A 19765-nucleotide genomic window follows, 5' to 3' on the forward strand; every position below is an offset into this window, starting at 1 on the left:
GTTTTGTTTGCGCAAAACGTCAGGAGTTTTTTCTACACATTCCACATTCGTCCACTTTTCGATTGAAAGCTCCTGAGTCCGTTGCGTTAAAGTGTGCAACTTCGCGTCGACGCTATTATTGTCTCGGAAATTGGTGGTGGTAGCCATCATATCAACATTGTGGCCGGCGCTCCAAACCCTGGTGCTTGGTGTGATTAATTGATGCCCGTAGCTTACGAAATGGGGCGCACTTGGAATATTATATTCAAATATCTCATTCCTCGTCCGTTTTCTCTCTCTCTCTCCCCGGCCGCCCTCCGCTCGTCGAAGGTTTTCAATCACGGCTGCGTTTGCTACTGGAATTTACGGCCTTTACGGCCATCATCGAAAAAACGGTAGCATTCCGCTTGGTGAAGCGATCTACACGATTGAGCAACATGAACACCGTCGAACATGATCACTTCACAGACGTTTGAGATTCGGGCGCAACAACGAGGTGCAAAAAACAAATAAAATAAACGGTAGCAACAAAAAGAGGAAAGAAAAAAACATGATTGGGCAATGAAATAAAACAAAGCCTGGAAAATGGCAAAGTTTGAGAAGCAACAGAGAAAAAACGTCAAGAAATTTGCATATCAACGCATAAGCCTATTGACATACAAGTGTGTTTCCTTCGAAGGTAAAACTATACCTTCCTACATAAAACAGCATCTTTATGTTATGTTTCTTCTAAAGCATCTGCTGAAAAGACAAATTTAGTATAGCTGTGTGATATTTATGTTTGTTTGTAGGCACAATAAAAGAAAAGAGAACATCATGATTTGTTTTGAATATTAGATTTTCATATCTTTAATTTACTTCTTCGTACGCAATATCACATGAGAGTGTGCAAAAGAGTGTGTAATGATGGAATCGTGCATGCCATCGTTGCCATCGTCTTCCGCATGCTCCCTTTTTTTTGTTTCTACAGCACTATTACCGGGGCGGGGATGGTTTTTTGTTTTTGCTTTGTTTTACAATATACAATTTTTTTGTGTTTTTTATATATATAGATAAATCTGCCATAAATTTGTTTGTGTGTTAAATGCTAACGCACGCCTCTACTCGCTGCAGCTAAACAACACATTTCAGTAAACAACTCTCTTTCTACCTTGCTAAGGGTTTTTTTTGGGAGGGGGACGATTTATCGTAATCCATAGAATAGCATAATTAGTGATAATATAATAATACTTGCTTGTGTCTTACGTGCCTAATCATTCCTACCGAATACAACGATTAATTGCAACTTTTACATAGGAAAGGTAGGATTAAGCTTGCTTTTGCTTGAAAACGTCGGGAGTTTAAGGTGTCGCTTGCTCTATTGCTTAGTACACTTACTTCGCTACTAGTAGAAACATATTTTTGGACTGTTTATCCCCAATTAAAATCTATCGTTAAAAACACACGATCCTCGACATTTGACATTTGAAACCATTTTGAGGCATTCATTGCGGTATTTTCTTTTTTTAAATATAATTAAAACATCTTCATTATTCTGTCAAGAAAGTAACTGGTTGATTGTTTTGTTTGCCTCTTGTCTAAATGTTAAAGAATAAACATAAAGCACCGCCATTGATTGTTGGAAAGCAAAGAGCGCACCGTTGAACTACAGCTCCTATATACAACTCGTTAATCAACTGATTCTCCTTATATACATTTCACACTACTAAGCACTGCCTATCCTTTTTTACGGCAATAAGAGAGCTGCTGAAAGAGGTAATAATTTACCGTATTGTATGCTTAAAAATGGTTGCTATTCTTTCCTGCTTTCATAGTATTGCTTTCATTTTAAACGCCCCAAAAAACACCTTCAGGACATCTCATCGTCACCGGAAGCAACGAAGTTTTGTTGTAAAGATCCTTCTTTACTATTGCACCGCGGATCATCATCATCATCGTTCCCTTCGAGGTGTCATCATCGTTCATAAAGGGGGCCCAGCTACTTGTACCCTGTGAGAGTTAGGGATTTTTTTTTTGTGGGAGAAATAGGGATTCAGGTCCATGTTCCTTGCGTGTGTATTTTTTTTTCTACGGGATTTGTCCGTTCATGCGCATCTCGAGCTCTTCCTCCTCCTTCGTGAGCGGCACGGTCGAATGATTGTACAGACCTTGGGCCATCAGCTGCAGGGCGAGTGGGTTCTTCTCCGACGAGCTCTTCTTAATCTTGGCCCGCTTGTTCTGGAACCAGATTTTGATCTGCGCCTCGTTCAGCCCAAGTTCCGCACTAAGCGTTTGTCGCCGTTTTTCCGTCAGATAGCGATTTTCGTTGAACTCATTCTGGGTGAGGAGAACAAATGGTTGGGAAAGAGAAAGAGAGAGAGAGACGGTGGAGAAGAAACAAATGGCCACGATTAGAACAAATGGTACGCTAGACAAAATGAGCTTGTGTGCAGTAGGTTTGTACGGCAGAGTTTCCACAGAACCGTACCAACTGCAACTTCAGTGCAAATAATGTGCCGATTCGACTTACCTTAAGTCTTTGCAGTTGCGCATTGGAAAAGGCTGTCCGCGGGCGTTTCTCCTCACTTTCGCCCTTTTCCTTCGGTTGCTTCGTGCGTCTGTATCGTGGACCTGTACACCGTAGATAGAACGAGAAAGACACAAGTAGAAAATTAATAAAAATGTCACCCGACTTTAACGACGCGGCAAAATTGGCCCCAGAGCAAGCAAAGCGGGTATCTCCTCCCAGGGGGCAAAACGTTGGTGAATAAATAATCATTACTGTCGCTCTTATCTAATTCAATTAACCGTCGGATGAGATAAATGAAGGTGCTGGTCACCGTGGTGTGGGGAAGGATGATGGGGTTGGGTGATGTGAAAGCGAACGATCATACTTGTTTATTTCTTCGTGCGAGATCGTACTAGCATTCACATTGCTGGCGGGGTTTTGTTTGTTTTGCATTAGCACTGGTACGGTTCCCTTTGGTTTCTAGCTTTCTTTCGCACAAAAATGGCCGTTTGCAAGGAGCGGACACATAGAGAAAGGGAGACCGATCGAGGAAGAAAGCTCCCGTAAGATTCAAAAACCCACCCTGCTCGACCCATGCTGGACCTCGTCAGCCAGCTGCAAGAAGAATGTGTTTATTTCACTTTGAGCCATTTTTACGATTACCCACGGATACCCGGGAACTAGGACTAAACCTTCCCAGCCCGTCCGCCATCGCAGCAGTGACTCGAATTTCCATTCGCCGAGGTTCATAAATTTCAACACGACGCTTTCGCTACTTTTCTCTCTACCATATTGCAGCGACGGGCAGCGTTTGCTCAACCATTTGCGCCCTCGAGTTTTGCTTCATTTAAATTAGTCGAAATAAATAATCGCACTAATTAATGAGCTCCGGAGAGCGTACAGCCCACATGACCATGGTTCCTTCGGGGTCAGTTGCGCTTGCTGGGGTTTTTCGACACCGAGTCCCGGAATCCTCCCCTCGCACCCCCTCGGTTATGGAATAGAAGGTTAATTAATATATTAATTCGATAATTAATTCGAACCACTTCGTTTCTTTTTATTTTCTTTCCTCCCCTAAAGCAGCTCACCAAACGCTAGAATGTACGTGAATTCTTCGTCCTTTCTTCGTGCGTTTCTGGATGAATATTAATACCCTGGCTTGTTTGGCAAGTGACCAGCAGTGGCTGCTTCACCACGGGACCACTGAAGATATAAACCCACTACAACTCACTCACTCAGCCTTTGTGCAACTTCACTATCTCACCAAACCAAAAAAAAACTCCTTCCTCTGAATGGTTTCGATGGTTTATCATAATTTGACATTTTAATAGAACTTATAAAGAAGCAAATGGGCAAATGGGAGGGAATGCAAGGGAATAAAGGGGTGCGTTCTTTAGGAATAGTCTCCATTTCCTCTCCATCTTGCCACAGTAGGCAAGACCCTGAATTTGGATGGAATAAATCGTCACAAATGGATGGAATAAAATTTTGATGAACGCAAACGAACGACGCATTCCCATAAACAAAGAACTTAATCGCATCAACTCGGTTCGGGAAAGCGGGGCTGAAACGGACAGAATGATGAAGAAAAAGGGGTTTGCTGCCATTTGGGGCATTTGGGTTTTGGGTAAAGTTTTGTCTACGCAACAAACAAACAGTTTGAGATGCCACAAATTAGTGACCGTTTAACACCGGCTCACAGGTACAGGTTTGGTTTAGTTTACAAAAAAAAAACTCCAAGAACCACTCGCGTGTGAAAAACTCAATGAAGAAGAGAATTCATCCAGCACGCTGCAAGGTGCCGATGTGGAATTTTACTAACTAACGCACTAGTGAGTATGATTTAGAATTTTTGTTCCACCGGTCCCCGTTCATTCTTACACATTCCTAAAAATAAACTAGTAAAGTGTGTGTGTTTGTGCTCATTCGTTCACACAATCGTCACGAAAACATCGTTGATAGTGATTAAATGAAAACGGCCAGCACGCACGCTTTCCCACTTAACACCGATCGATAAAAGACACGGGCGACGAAAGCTGACAATGTTTCGAACAGGGTGTAAAAATTGTGTCACCCTGCGCTACCGAAAAACGAAGAAACCCTCTGGAGGTCATCCAATATCGGAATATTGGGTTTTTTGAAAAATGAAACCCCATTAAAAACTAGTTAAAAAAAGAGGGGGAAAACAGGAAACGACGAATAAAAGGGTCCCCGGGTCGTTGTTTTCTATTACTAATCGAACCGAAATCGAATGATTGTACCGAGTAAAGATAGGTGAAAAATGGGTGCGAGAAATAAAATGCTATCAGCTCTTGGGAAACACGCATCAGGGCGACGATTGACAGATGATCTGTCGACAAAATGCTTCTTAGAAGCTGCATTGTAGCTTTCTTGAACGCGCTGGAAAAAAGGGGTTCAGTTAAGCAATGTTACGATTGGAAATTAATTTGTTCGAACGACATGTTTGACAAGTGAAGGCGGCTACTACGGTCGATTCGATTGGTAACATCGCTTTTTGTGTGTGTGTGATTTGTGCATCATAAAAGGGAAGATCATGTTCTGGGAAACTACATACAACTAAACTCGAGTGAACCTTAAGTCCCATAAAAACATCAAGTAAAAGTTTTGTACACGAATTTGTTTCTATTAAGCTACTTCATTGTTTTACGATCTCGTTTTATTGCTTTAATAATTTAATGATCGTCGCTCCCCACCGGAGAAGAAAGGAGTTTCGTGTTTTCATAAACGCATCAAAAGGGCACAAAATCGGTGTTTTTTTTTCATTCTCCTCAAAAAGGTTCTTGGATGGACGATTTAACGAAACGTTTGAAGAAATTCCACTGTTAAAAAGGGTGAAACTTTTGTTTCTAATTGCTTCTAATAAATTGAAATATCAGCCAGCTTTATTGGGCTAAGGTTTGTTGGCTTTCGCGGTGGCTTCGGGTGTGCACAGGAGTATTCAAAAGCACCTAGCTACAGTATACTTGCAGTTAAAGCTCGTACTCGTAGTTTCCCAGGGGGCGGACAAACAACAAACCCGCGCGCTAGGGACATAAAACTTCGTCCCTGAAAAGGGCAAACGAGCAACGGCCATGTATTTTCCCGTCCCGTGCTAAAGAAAGCTACCTCCGGTCGATAGTAAATTAATTAACTTCATGCCATTCGGAAGGTGCTCCAGCCAAAAGCCGCCCTTTTCCGTGCACACGGCACAATAAAAAGTTGCGACCAGTAGTAAATGAAGCAATTCCAGTGCAACTTTGCTCTGTAAAGCTTTATGTTTTTCGACTCAATTAATCGAAAGACTTTGAGCAAGCAGCGGCATTTGGTTGCGAGTAGTACGATCGGCTATCGTAAACGTGCAATTGCAGCACACGCGAAATTGCACCGGCAGCAAATGGTAGCAAACTATACACACCGGCGCGAGAGAAGAGAGTCAAAATGGACGCGATTGCAATCATCATCATTATTCGCATCGGGAATCGGGGGACGAGTTTTTCCGTTTTTGTTATATTTTTTTGCCCAATGGCGGTTGGTACCTTGGGAGTCTAGGGAGCCGTAATTCATTTGTTATTTCTTAATGCACCGCGATCGGTGTTGTTGCGTTGCCCCATGAGATACTTCGTACAAGAATGGTGCGAGAAAAGGATTAAAAGAAAGGAGCAACAACAAAACAAAGCTGGCGAGGAGACAAAAAAAAGCTGCAAGACAGAAAGTAAATCCTTCCCGAACGGTTGTGCAAGGGGAATCGGTAAGTAAATTAAACGATCTATCTTGATTTTGCTACGATCATTAAGCTTGTGCTTGAGCAAAAACAACTTGTTTTGTGCGATGAGTTTGGATGCCATTCGCATCCAACAACGGGCAAAACAAAGATGGTGACCCCCCTAGCGTAGTACGTAGAAAGGCAAGACCAGATATATGAAGTGCTCACAATGAAACGAAGCCAACTCTTCACTTGTTTCAATCCGGATCCAAATTATTGTGCTGCTAATGGTGCGTGAAATCGTCAGGCGGCTTATCGGCCCAAACGAATTACTCCCACGATTTCGCACCAAATTGAGCGTCCAATGCAAATATCGTCCTATTAGATGCGGAATGCTTCAAAACATTAAACCGGAAGTCTTCACGGCTATGCGGCTATCTATTCTTCATTTTCGAGCCAAAAAGAGCAACGGGCTGTGAAGCGTGATTGGGTTCGAAACCCGGCCATACCGAATATCCGCGGGCGTCAAACGAGAATTTCTCGGCTATAAATTATCGTACAAATTCCGGGGCGCCCCGGGTGCTAATGAGGGCTTGAGTTTTTTTCTTTGTGTGACCTCGGTCGCGCGCGGAATAAAACTGCGGCGCTATCGAGTTTCGGAAACTCGGACTGAGGAGAACGGGGAGTTTCCGTACGCAGGATATTAATCGCTGACGGAGGCGATAACAGAAATATGAGGGTTATGAATAAATTATCACATACCACCGTAGAAAGGCATGGAGGCAGGGTGTTCTATCCCCTGTGCCCTATATTATCATCCGTAAAGGGCCCGCAGCATTCGGTACCGATTGCAAAAGACCCGTGATTAAAATCCTATAAATATTGTATGGACAGAATATTGTATTTCTGACTCACACTCACAATCATTAAGTGTCTTTCTATGTGTCTCATTCCACACCCAGTGGTGCGGGGTTCATTTTGATTCAATTATCAAACACATGCACAAGTGACAATAGCAATCGATCGATCTAGAACTATTGCAATGACCTTTTTTTGTTATGCTATAGAAGCATAGAAAATGTTACATTCGTTCATACAATGCGTCCTATTTGCGGTTTTTCATTCGCTGACTTTATGATTATAGTGCCCTCGCAACAACAAACAACCCACAATAGTATGACAGTTGACGTCCAAAGAACTTTGTGGACAACACACTAATTAATAAGCCTTCGTTTAAAAAATGCAAACAAAAACTCGAAGGGAGTAGGACAGAAAGTGGTCTGATTATTGATTTTTCCCTCATCCGTTAGTTGACATCGTTTCGCAGCTTGTCACCGAGTGGTATGTAATCAAATTGTTACACCTCGCCTGTCATGTGACAAACTGTCCTCTGTGTTCCAATGATTTGACTTCTGAGTTCTTTTTGCTTCTTCCCATATCACTCCCCAGCCAACGTTGAGACTTACCCGAACTTGGACGATCACTATATCGCGTACAGTACACCCATGCCGGCCACAGATTGCTACCATTCTCGCCATCCTTTGTGCTGCTAGTTTCCGATTTTGCATCGTCCGACGATTCCATCCCCGTGTCCTGCGACGATGAGTTCGTTTCCGTACTCAGTGGTTTGGGAATTGGTTTTGGAGTTGCTTTGGTGGATGCGGTCGAATTGCCATTGGAGATCCCGTTTGTCGTTGGGCCGGCTCCATTAAGGCTGACCGTACCGGCTACATGCTGCCCAATCTGGGACACCGTTTTGCAGAGACTTCCGAGCGGTGGAATGTGTGGCTGATGGGTGACGGCAGCTGCAGCGGCTGCCGTAGCGGCCGCTGCCAGCGCCGCCTTCGTTTGCGATTCGATTAGTTTTGCCTGAAACTTCCGATGGCTGTTGATGATCTCTTCGTGCAGCTTGGGATAGCTGGCGGCCGCACTGAACCCATTCAGTAATGCTGCCCGATGGTCGAGGGCGCTCGTCTTGCGGCTGTAGTCGTACACACTGCCCGTTGGACTGCTGGTAGTGGCTGGCGTGGTGATGGCGGAGCAAGCGGACGAGGGCGATGCAATGTCACCGTACGTGGCGGGACTCGGTGCAGAGGTAGAGTCCTGCGTCGAGTCACTGTCCGTGTGGTAAGGATGTAGGGGTAACGGTGTTGCCGAGCTGCTTCCATTGCTGCTGCAAAGCCGCGGACTCTTGCTGATGTCGTACGGCCGGAACAGGCTATCTCTTCGTTCCAGAGGTCTTTGGGGCTGTGGCACGATCGGTTGATGCTGCGGTGCTGGGTAGTAATGGTGCAGACCGGTATGGTACGCCGGATGGAGGAGAGCAGGATGGGCCGGATGCAGTACGTGTTGGGGGTAGGTAGGCAGCAGCACACTGGGATGGATCGGTCCCGGGCTGTTTGGTTCGCGGATGGAAGATTGCTGCTGTTCGCCGGTTGTCTTACCGAACCGATCGCTCAGTATGTTGGAGATCGAAAAGGATATGCTGGCTGGTGGTGCGGTCTGTGGCTGATGTGGGGACTGCTGCTGAGGCAGATGATGGTGATGATGGTGAGGAGGTAGAGGCTGCGTTGGTTGCGGTGGCAGTCCATCCGTACCCATCGGTTCCTGCTTGATGTGCAGCGGAGAGATTGGTACCACTAGCGACATCTCGTCGCGGGTAGGCGAACTAGTCGCACTAGCTGTGGTCGTCGCAGGCAGCGGACTTGCCGTTGCCATCGTTACCGTAGTCGTGCTCGTCGGGCTCTGGCTACTGTGATGATGATGCGGTGGACTCGGTGCACTCTGTGGACTACAACGATCTTCGAGGGCCATGTTATTCGCACAACTAGCGCTTCGTACCGGACTCTTATCACACTCGTCCTAAGAGGTCGTAACACACACCAGAAACACAACAACCTATACACACAGCAAATGTATAAATCTTCACCGTCCCTAAAAAGGGCTTTAAAGCGCTCCTTAAAAAAATTCTAACCCACTAAAGATGCCAACGTTCCGAATGTATTCAAAACACTTTACAGCACCACACTAGCCCGTTTTTTTTGTCGTTGGGCAGCACAAACAATATTCCAATCACTGCGCGCTTGCCCGGACACTGCCTCTAGCTGCGTCTGGTTGCCCTGTTTCGTCGTGTCTTCGTGTGACTCGTATCGAAAATATCCCGAATACCCGGACCGAACTCGACCGACGCACGAGATAAATTGTGATGTGACAATGTCTGAAAATGAAATGAAATGAAATGTCAAACGCACCCTGACTGACAGTCTCAATCTCGCAGATTCCCTTTTCGCCCAGTACCCATTACCCAATCCCCTACCAAAACAGTACGCTTCTTCTTCTATCTTTTTCTCACACTGTGCCACACTATCATCCCTTCCCTTACGCAAAAGGGGTTGCTTTTTTGTTGTGTTAGTTTCAGCAAGCTGTGCGAAAGAGCGAGAAGGAGAACAAATCCACGAGTTGCGTTACGGTGAGAATGAGAAGCAACACTTTTCGCCTGTAAGTGTAGTGGTGCACAGGTAGGGAAAAAGGGGCGTGTTTACTGTGTGTGTGCGCGCCTGTGTGCGTAAGAAAGAACACGAGAAGAAGACGAACTAGCTGGGGAAAATGGTTGTGAATGTGTGTGCGTGTGGTCGGTATACAACTCTATTACCGACTTCGGTAGCAGACGTCTCTTTCGCTCACGCTCACGTCGGACCACACACGTCGAAAAGGGGGTGCGTTTTTCCTACCCAACAACCCCATCCGCGGTGTTTTGCTGTTTTTTTAACCCCCTTTTCCTTCTGCCCCATTGAGGTTCAACTGGCGTTTTCCAAACGCATCCAGAACCGTCGTTCTCGTCGTCCTCGTCGTCGTCGTCGTCACCGTTGTCCGCAGAATCGAGATGTTATTTTTTCAATTGTATAATTTTCGAAATTAACCCCTCACATGTGACTGCACACACGTGTTTCGTGCCGCCACCGTTGGGTGAAATATCCGTACTGTTGCTTCTTTTGTTGGGAGGGATTTTTACTGTCTTGCTTTGTGTTTTTTTTTTTGTTTTTATGTTTTTGACAAACTTGCACACTGCTCTTGTGCAATGGAAACGCATCCGAGTACCGAATTTAACTTTTTTTCCTTTAAAGTACGTTTGCGCTTGCAAATGTCCTTCTGGAGATTATGTCTAGGACACACACGCATCTGTCTGTAAAGGCAGATGGCTTTTTCCGCGTGTGAACCAGACAGAACGTTCGTTTGCTTTCATCTCTTCTGCAGCAGCAAAAAAAACCGGCACGAGACGTGGAGACGTTTCTTTCATCCTTGCGAATGTTTTGCTCCAGTGTGGTCTCCCGGTTAGAAATCGCATCACTAGGAAAGCGCCTGGGTTTTTTAAAATAACTTTAGCAGATGGCGCCTATTGTCTGTTGTGCTCAACGTGTGTGGTCCTTTTTTTGGGGTTTACCGTTTAAATAATACTTCCTGCTATATAAACATCTACAAAAGGTTAAAGTTTGAAGGGAAAAAATAGACGAATGTAGCAAATATTGCACTAACATTTCAAAAATGTTAAGGATTACGCTTTTTATTCTTAGAACAAATATAAAGAGGGTTTTCCGGGAGTCTAATATAACGAAATTGTATTATATTTATATCTGACAATACTTCATTTCATTCTTATCTAATCTGTTTTTTACATAAAAATTTAGATGAGTTTTTATTGCCATTAAAAACACGTCTATCATGAAAAAATTGTACTGAACAAAACAAGTGCAACTGCTTACTTCTTAAACTTAACAAAACAATAAAATAGATTAGCAAAGTAACATCATAGCCCTATCCGACACTTGTAACAATCGCAACACCAAACAATAAAATCCCACCAACATTCCTTCTCACGGCAAACGGCAACACATTGGAGCGCCCCGAATAGACGTACGCTTTGACTGTCGGCGGCCGTTTGAAAATTCATTTATTCGTCCATCTTCAACCAACACCTAACATACTGGAAAGGTTTGCCAAACCGGGGAGGGAGCCTTTTTTTTGCTGCTGTATCATTATTACCTCTTTTTTTTTAATTAATTCGTTGACTTCACTTCACCAACAGTTGTTTGCGCCTTCACAAATGTGCCGCTGATAATTGTACCGCTTCAAAAATTTCACCCGAATGGCCAGAGTGTGCAATAGAACTGCTGGAATCCTGACCATGCGTTTTTGCCTGCCTGCGTAGCTTCATATCCGGTGGATTATTGCGAAAGGAAAGCTTTTTTTCTCGCTGATTCCCCTCGCTTTTTCCTTCTCCCTTTTGGATGGAAAAACGCACCTGCAACGAGAAGGAATTTGCGTTGTTGTTGTATGAAAAAAGCAAAAAAAGGCAAACCTCCATTTTGTTGTTGTTGCTCCTAATACTGTAATTTAAGTTTCCAACCCACCCGAAACCCACACCCTGAGAAAGGCTCCCCAGTTATCTGCCCAGCTTTCCCAGCGTGTGCTAGTGTGAACGGAAATCGGTAAAACAATAACCGTAAATAAATAAACAATTAAACCTAATTGCGGCCAATCATGATGGCGGTACGCTGGTACTCTTCAATTAACACCGACCGGGAAAATTAAGTCCATCTTGCTTTTTTTTTTGTTTTACTTTTTCTCTTACTTACTTCTTTTTTTTGCTACAATTTTCATTCAAAAGTACTGTTGAGACGGTTGAGACGGTTGAGTGCCCCTTACAGAGTCTGTGCTCCTTCATTTTCCACTCAGTTTGTAATTGTTTTTTTTTTTGTAACTAATTCCATCCCCCCAAAAACACTTGCTCTCTAATCCATTCACTTACAAGAAAGATAGGAGGGGAAGAATGCGGGACTCTTATCCTAAAACCCTGCACGGCCATAGCTTTCCAAAGCAAAATTCCAAAGCTCCCTCCCGTTTTGGGCGCAAAGAAGGAGAACCGATTTTTTCTTTTCACTCTTATTTTTTTTTTGTTTTTTTGATCGTATCTTAAGTCTTCTGCGTAATGCCGGTGCATTGGAAGTGAGTGGAATGTCGGTTGTTTTTTTTATGGAATTTCAATAGAAAATTACCAACTAACCAACCAACTGAAACCTTCATGTGTAATTTAAACTTTTCTAAACCCATTCCCGCACTAGCTCCCATTCTCATCTGCTCTCCAAAAATCCTCCACCATTCAATTGACCACAACATGCCCACAAAACCCATTTCGGAACCGTTCGGTGCGTAATTGCAGCTCAATGAATTCAATGGTCTACAATTAACCCGATTAGAATTCGATTCGTTGTGCGCCATCATGCCAACGGTTGTGGAACCTTGTGGAGTGCTTCCATTTTACCCCCAAAAATTGACTCCCCATCCCCCACAACAGTACTGCGAGAATGAGAACGGAAGTGAAGGAAACATTTGTTGGTTGAAAATTACACCTCGCAATGATTTTCGGTGCAGCGAGCGTATCGAACAGGTCAACACAACATCGCGGTTCGTGATTTTGTGGTGCAATTATCGTGTAATGGTACAAAGAATTAAAAAGCAATAAAGGGGGTTGCTTTTTCATCTAATTTGCTTCTAATTTTGCTCCATTGCAAATGAGGATTTTCGCGCGGGAAAGGGGTAACAAATCAACCTTCCGAGCGGGAACGGTAACAATTGTGGCTACTGTTTGGAGGAAAGCTATTTTAGGAACGTTAGAAACGATCTTTTATTTACATGACGATCCAATTCACACCTTTATTCTTGGAGATTTTCGAAGCGAATTTCGATGCGAAATTTGAGAAAAATTATCAATCAATTCAAAAAAAAATCTCACTTGATAAAAGCTCGACGAATGAAGCTATTTTTAACCTTTATAACAATCGATCGTACATAGCAAAGAGCGGGTAGAAACGATCACAGTTACTACGCTAAAATAGAGTGGACACCTTTTAACGCACAGGTGCGATATTTCGAGCCAAACAAATCAATCTGTGCATTGCTACCATTCTTCTGCTGGTTACGACGAATGATTTCCCCATCGTTACACAAACGTCCCTGATCGATCAATTTACGATGAGTTCCAATCAATTTAGAAGCTCAATTTCAATTTCCCCAAAAATAGATCGAACCGTGGTGCAATTGTGCCCTAACTGCTAATAGATTGATCGTTTCACACATGATCGATCGATGGATGATATTTATGTCAGCAGTTGCTAATATGGCGATCAAACAACCAATCGTGCTTACTTAACAACCACGGCAATTGACAGGTTTCAGAATACAGTTCGAATAGACAAAAATCCTTGAAATGGCCAACATAGATGCCTAGGACGTCTGACGTCGGGTAATGTGTGCCACGCGTAAGTCATTTGCACTCCACAATTCCACGCCTCATTCAGTGTGTTTTTGTGACCTTCACCTTAATCTCGCCTTAAACCTTCGATCGAAAAAAAGTCGAGGACACTAATTAAGCAGCAGTCGCACGACTCGCATTAAATAGTGACAAGTGAGCCGGGCCTCAATGGCTTCAATGTTCACTTGTTTGTTTGCATATTAGTGGCTCCCTGTGGGTTGTACTTTGCACAGCCCCAGCAAAACCATCCAGCCTAAACGGTGGACCTAATGGTTCATTTCATCGCACAAAACAAACAAGGCCAAGCTTACCTCGCAAGGACATTAAGCGTCTCATGGGAATAAATACTGTCTCAAGGGAATACGAAGAACGGAAAAAAAGAAATGTAATGTTTTGTCTAGGAAGGATGAAGGATATGTCTGGAAGAGGGAAGACAACTGCCAGCAAAACAACGAATACCCACGGGATGTCTTGTTGTCGGGGAAGAGGTTTTGTTCGGTAGATGTCACCGAAGATGCTACCGTTCGGAGGACCCTGCCCGAACAAGTTCCAGGAAGCCTTTAAAATTTGGCCTCCTGATCGCTGGATGGATCAGCTGGAGATCAATAGCCTTCGGGATTCGGGATTGATGAGGATTGTAAGGATTGGTGTTGAATCGCGTGAAGCGTGCCATCCATTTGGTCGGGAAGGTCGATCAGAATGGAAGGACTTCCGAGGACAAGTGTGACCATCGTGCTGCTAGCAATGTGATCTGTGACTGAAGATTAAAATTTAGTCAGAAAAATAAAATTTAAGAAGAGTCTTAGGGACTTTTGAACCAAATTGACGATCATATTTGGTTCGGATTATTTCGATCATATTGATTTTTTTAGGAAAGTAAAGAAAATTTCCTTTTTTCCCAGTTTTGCAAATGAATTGAAAGCGTAACAAAAGAAGTGATGATCGTTTTCATAACTGTCTCAGCTTAATCATGCAAATTATCCAACGTGCAGGCTAATTAATAATTTCTTTCACACAATAAAAGCGCTTTAGGAAAAGCCTCATTATATCTTCGCCAGTTTGTATTAAGAGACGCTTGAAGCAAAATTTTAAATTATTAAATTCAGTAAATACTTACTCAATATTATATTTAAGTTTAAGCTAATTTCAAATAATAAAAATAAAAGTTTTTGGCCTTAGAATAATGCCCTTTAAATTTTCCTATGTGAAAGAATTTCAAAACGCAGCAAAATCGCACTTTTTTCTTGCTTTTCCTTCCATCATCGGTTGCCAACCATTACCAACCACCATTATGATGGGCACGGTTTTGCACGCTGTGTAAATAATGATTAAATTATTTCTTTATCAAGCTTTTCGCAAGCAGCCCCAACCCAACTGTGTTTCTGTTAGCGCGAAGAAGGAACGGTCTTTATCGCAATCGGACCGGAATGGATGGAATTATCTCGCAACAGCAACGAACGAAAGGGCCTTTGTGGCCTTTGTAAAACGCAGGGAATGTGCACGGTTGAACATTTTCAAACCATTTTCACGTGCGTGCTGCAATCGATGGCTTTGTTTTGTGGACTTTTCCTTCGTGTGCGGGGCCGTAAAATAATGGTTTTTCGATAAGGACGAACCTTCGCAAGAAAGTGGAGATTTTTTGTTGTTGCTCGCTGCGATCTTGAAGCTTGCACAGCCGTTTCGCTGGTTAAGGGCGGCAAGAGAACAAAAGCCAAACAGACAGGCATGGTTTGCTGACTCTCCACCGCTCACAAATCATGCCACCGATTGGTAACGGATTTATCGGCCTCGATTAATCGATGAAGTCTCGCGCACCTCACGCCACATCGCACCGGTCCCTGCCTGGCGGCACTTTACACGTGTAAATCCACCGCAAACACATCATGCGCACGCTGGCGTGGTGCGGTGAAAATGAGTGAATTCAATTTACGAGACAACGATCAAGCACGGTCGCGGTTTCCGGCAGTTTTTCCTCCACGCACTTTCCTTTTGCGTCTGTCGCTTGCTCTGGGTAGACAAAGAATGCAACCGGGCGTTTCATTGCCGATGGGATTGTCAGGGGTTTTGAAAACAATCGCTTCTCCTTACTGGTGAGAAGAAAGATGAAAAGATCGCGATCGGTGCGGATCGCTTAAGTGAATTAACGGTGTGTTAAGAACATTGTGGAAGGATCGTCCGCCCGGCAACGATCACGACCATCGGCGATAACCTTGAACTGTTTGAAAGCAGCAGAAAAAAAAAACAGATGAAGAGAGTGCATTATTGCAGTCTGGTTAGCTGTCTGGTTGATTGAATTGTTTTATCCTTCAAATTAATTTGAGCGAACAACGAGCTATTAGTTGACTTGATCCCCTACCGAAATTGTAAATTTGAAAGAAAAAAATCATTCTTCATTTGCGATTAACCTTTAAACCGGTTTTTTTGTTTCCTCCGCTTGTATGACGTGACCACGAACACGTAAGTTGGGACTAATTTCACGATCAATGCCAAAACAGGATCTCCCAGCAGCGTCATTTTCAGCTTGATGAAATAATTAAAACATTCACCTTAACAACAAAACCATAAAAAAAAACACAATGATCAACACACACATACACGTACACAGAACAAGAAACAGATTTAGACGCCAACTGACGATCGTTTGACGATCATGGATGTGGGGAGAGACTAAGAAAGATTAAGCAAAAAAACAAGAAACACACGCATATCCAAAGATGGCACACGATTTGGCACGATTTGGTATGAAAGTGATGGGAAATTAATTCATCAAATCATGGTCTTTCGTATAGTTCCGAGCAAGGCAGCATATCGAAGTTAAAGTTGTCGGTTAAATAAAAGGAAACATCAATAAGATTGACTTTTCATCTTGTAAAAGCGTAGATTCTTCTTAATACAAGTTTCTTTCCTGTTTCGAATAATATTTTTTTCAATATATTTAAATTTTTACTCGGAAAGAAAGTTTTTAACTTGAATTATTCTTTTTATAATGTTCCGAAAAATTATATATCATTATTCATTAATTTTAATTTCGAAAGTGTTTCGACGCTTGTTTGTACCAGTTGCCAGACAAAATCGAAAAACCATTCCATTGAAAATTAATGTGTCGCACCTATTCTTATGCAAATGAGCGCCTAGCTGTGTCAAGCCGGGAATGGTTTTTAATGAATTTGTTCGTTCGCAGTATAGAGTAAAAGCCCGGAATAAAATATTCATTTCGAAACTAAATGCCATAGTGAGACGTTTTGCTCACCGAGTGAGAAGAAAGGCGGAGCGTGCGTTTCTTGTTTGTTCTTTTTTCCGCGCGTTGCAGTTACTCTGAAATGGTGTATACGAATGGATGGAAAAGTCGCATCCAGAAGGCGGAGCTTAGAACAACATGACCATCCATGGGTTCTTTTTCCCACTTTTCCTTATTCTTTTATTTACTTTTTATACATGAGTGTGTGTGTGTGTGAAAGTTTTTTTTTATTTTTTGCTGTTTCCAGTATTTAATAAACATGTTTATCATAATTATTACATTATCTCGCGATTGTTAAGAAGCGAAACGCAACGTTACTTGACGAAGAAGTAGCACAACACAAACACATACAAAAAAGTAACATTAAAATAAATACATGAAAAATGATCTTGGCAGGCTGCTGCTGTCCAGCTGAAGTAAGCGCTGGAAATCGATGGAAAAATAACAAATGATATCAACGTCGAGCGTATCGATCAAGTTCGCGACGATAAAGACGTGTTCCGTACATCCGACGTGCTCGTTCGCTGCTGATCGGAATGCATAATGCTGCGAAGAAAGCCAACGCTTGGCGCTCCTGGGGAACTTGGAGCAACAAAAAAAGTACAAAAAAAGGTCTTAACCAACGAACCGGTTGCACGATAAGGGGTGCACGATCTTTAGCGCATTGCACAAGGCAAACATTGCCCCGACACCGACACCAACCGTTGTTGGGGTTTGCGTTGTTGGTAAATATGATTATCATTATCATGCCAGACCCAGTAGAACTGCGGTCTAGGGAAACTAATGAAAACGTTCGCAAACAAGCGTTAAGATTTTGAGGGAAAAAATGTTAAAAAACACACACACTTCTGCACGCTGTCAACGTAACAGCGACTTTATCGATCACCGGAATGTTTGATTGTGGATGGTGTTTGACGCTAGCAACGCATTATGTGACGGGTCCTAGCCGGCGGCAAACAACTTTTAATGAAAAACCAGCTGTTATCAGTTGGGGACTGGCTGGGGAAAAACTACCCCACAACCCTATCAGTGATCGCAGATCAGGGCGTCCATTTAGTTGTCACTTAATTATGTATTACAGCGTTCGCAAAGACTCGCGAGAATGTTTCGCAGGTAATTGCAAATAACTATGCTGCAGCGAAAGGAAGTTGCTTTCAGGAGGAAGGAGAATGTTGGAGATATTACACCGGAACCATGGGTGAGGTGCATTTTGTCGGGGAAACACTAATTTAATTTCAGTTTTCCGTTCAGTCTGTAATCGGTAAATGCACAAGATGCCGTGCGGCAGCTTTAATGCTCCTTAATGATATTTTTAATGTTTTAATGTCACAGTGTGAGAAAATAATTATTGCCTCTGCCGAGCAGTGAGTATGGTTTGCAAGTTTTGTAAACCAATTTTAAGACTATTATGAAGGTTTGAATCATATAGGTTAAGTGTAATTTATGGCTTAATATGAAACATTTGCGAGCAGGTTTGTTGATGTTTTGCGAGCGATAAGCAAAGGATTCTGTAGCAAACTGAATGATCGAATGCATTAAAAAGATGGTGCTTTCCGTGGTGCTGACCGCGGGATAATATTTAAACTTGTCAAACTTGGCTAAAGAAGAAAAGATTCTGTATGTTATAGTGTGTAACACATCTGTAAGGTCATATTGACAAAATGAATTATTAAACGTTTTAAAGAAATAATATTAAAACGATATTATACATTATTAGGAAGATGAAAATATTATTTTCATACTTTAACATACATTAATACATACGTTTTGCCAGATCGTAAGTTTTCTCCATTAAATATATAATTTTATATCATTCTGTATTTATACAAATTGCTCCACAGAAAAGCGAGTAATCTAGTTTTCTCATACAAGAGCAAAATGTTAAGTTCGGTTTAATGAATTATAACCAGATGATAACACATTTTTAATGATAGTCTCAGAACGGTATCCGAGTCAATGTTAATGTGTGCGGTGCAATAAAAAGGTGCAATGAGTTCATTTACTCGAATGGATCACACTTTCCTACACCGCAAATCACTTTCAGGGCCACACACCAAACGAGCCACTATTAACATCGGAACAGCTCTCTCGTCAGTGCGAAACAGGCCCGTGTAAAGTGAATTCCTACAGGGACCTGCATCCTGATCGGCGCTCATCAGCGGCGTTTGTCCGACCGGGCGAACAGCGTGATCCATTTGCGCATCTTCCCAGGGCGGAGTAGCACATTCCAGCAGATTTAACGTATTGGTCCGAATCCTCCCATGGGAGATAACGCACCGCTAAAGATATTTCCGCAATTATCAATCATCGTAACGATGCGTACGGATATGATGCGGTTGCCGTACATTTCATTCGGGGAGTAAAGAAATGGGAGATTTTCGAGATTTATCTTGAACCGGTCTTGTTGCTGCTGATAATTATAATTGATTTAATGATGAATTCATAAGTCCCACTGAGCGTGGAATCGTCAGCTCGTACTCGCATGGGTGAGCGTCAGAATTAATTAGTGTCTATCGTTGCTTATTATTATCACAACTATTGGCCCTCCTGCCTCCCGAGGGGCAACATTGCGCGAATGCTCGCGACATAATTGCTATCGCAAGCGCTGAACGCTGGACAGGTCAGTGAAAGAGGTCGATCGATCACACGAAGCGAAGTGGTTCATTGTACAGAACATTGCTAAATGTGCCTGTGCACCCCCTGTCGACCATCGAATGGTGGAATGTGGTAGTTCTGCCATTACTGCCAACCCTTCTGTTTGGCTTCGAGGATGGAATTTCATCTCACCCGATGGATCGTTGCGCCGAAGAGGTGCGCTTCTTGGAAGTTAAAATGTTTTATTTTCTGACGCTGCAGAATAAAAAGGACACCACTTTACGCTTCGGTAGAAGACAGCACCAACGGTCGTCAGTTTTATGATCGATTTAGACATCGCCAGCAACAAACACTCCGTCCGTTCCTTGTGTTTGTTGAGCGACATGTGTCTGTGTGTTTGTGGGGGACATGGGTACGGAAGCGGGAATCCGAGCGCGAATCTCACAATCTCAA

At 43.0% G+C, this 19765-nt stretch overlaps 1 protein-coding gene across 1 annotated transcript; it reads right to left on the reverse strand.

Moving 5' to 3' along the window:
- Positions 1–289: 289 nt before the first annotated feature.
- On the reverse strand, positions 290–10672 carry LOC125766664 (segmentation polarity homeobox protein engrailed-like). Its single transcript, XM_049432891.1, has 3 exons — positions 7637–10672; positions 2489–2589; positions 290–2295 (listed from the first exon to the last, which is right to left on the reverse strand). The coding sequence occupies exons 1-3, from the start codon at positions 8982–8984 to the stop codon at positions 2047–2049; spliced, it is 1698 nt and encodes a 565-aa protein (XP_049288848.1). The 5' UTR covers positions 8985–10672; the 3' UTR covers positions 290–2046.
- Between the last annotated feature and the right edge of the window lie 9093 nt (positions 10673–19765).

Source organism: Anopheles funestus, chromosome 2RL (genome assembly GCF_943734845.2).
Source record: "Anopheles funestus chromosome 2RL, idAnoFuneDA-416_04, whole genome shotgun sequence".
Classification (NCBI taxonomy): Eukaryota; Metazoa; Arthropoda; class Insecta; order Diptera; family Culicidae; genus Anopheles; species Anopheles funestus.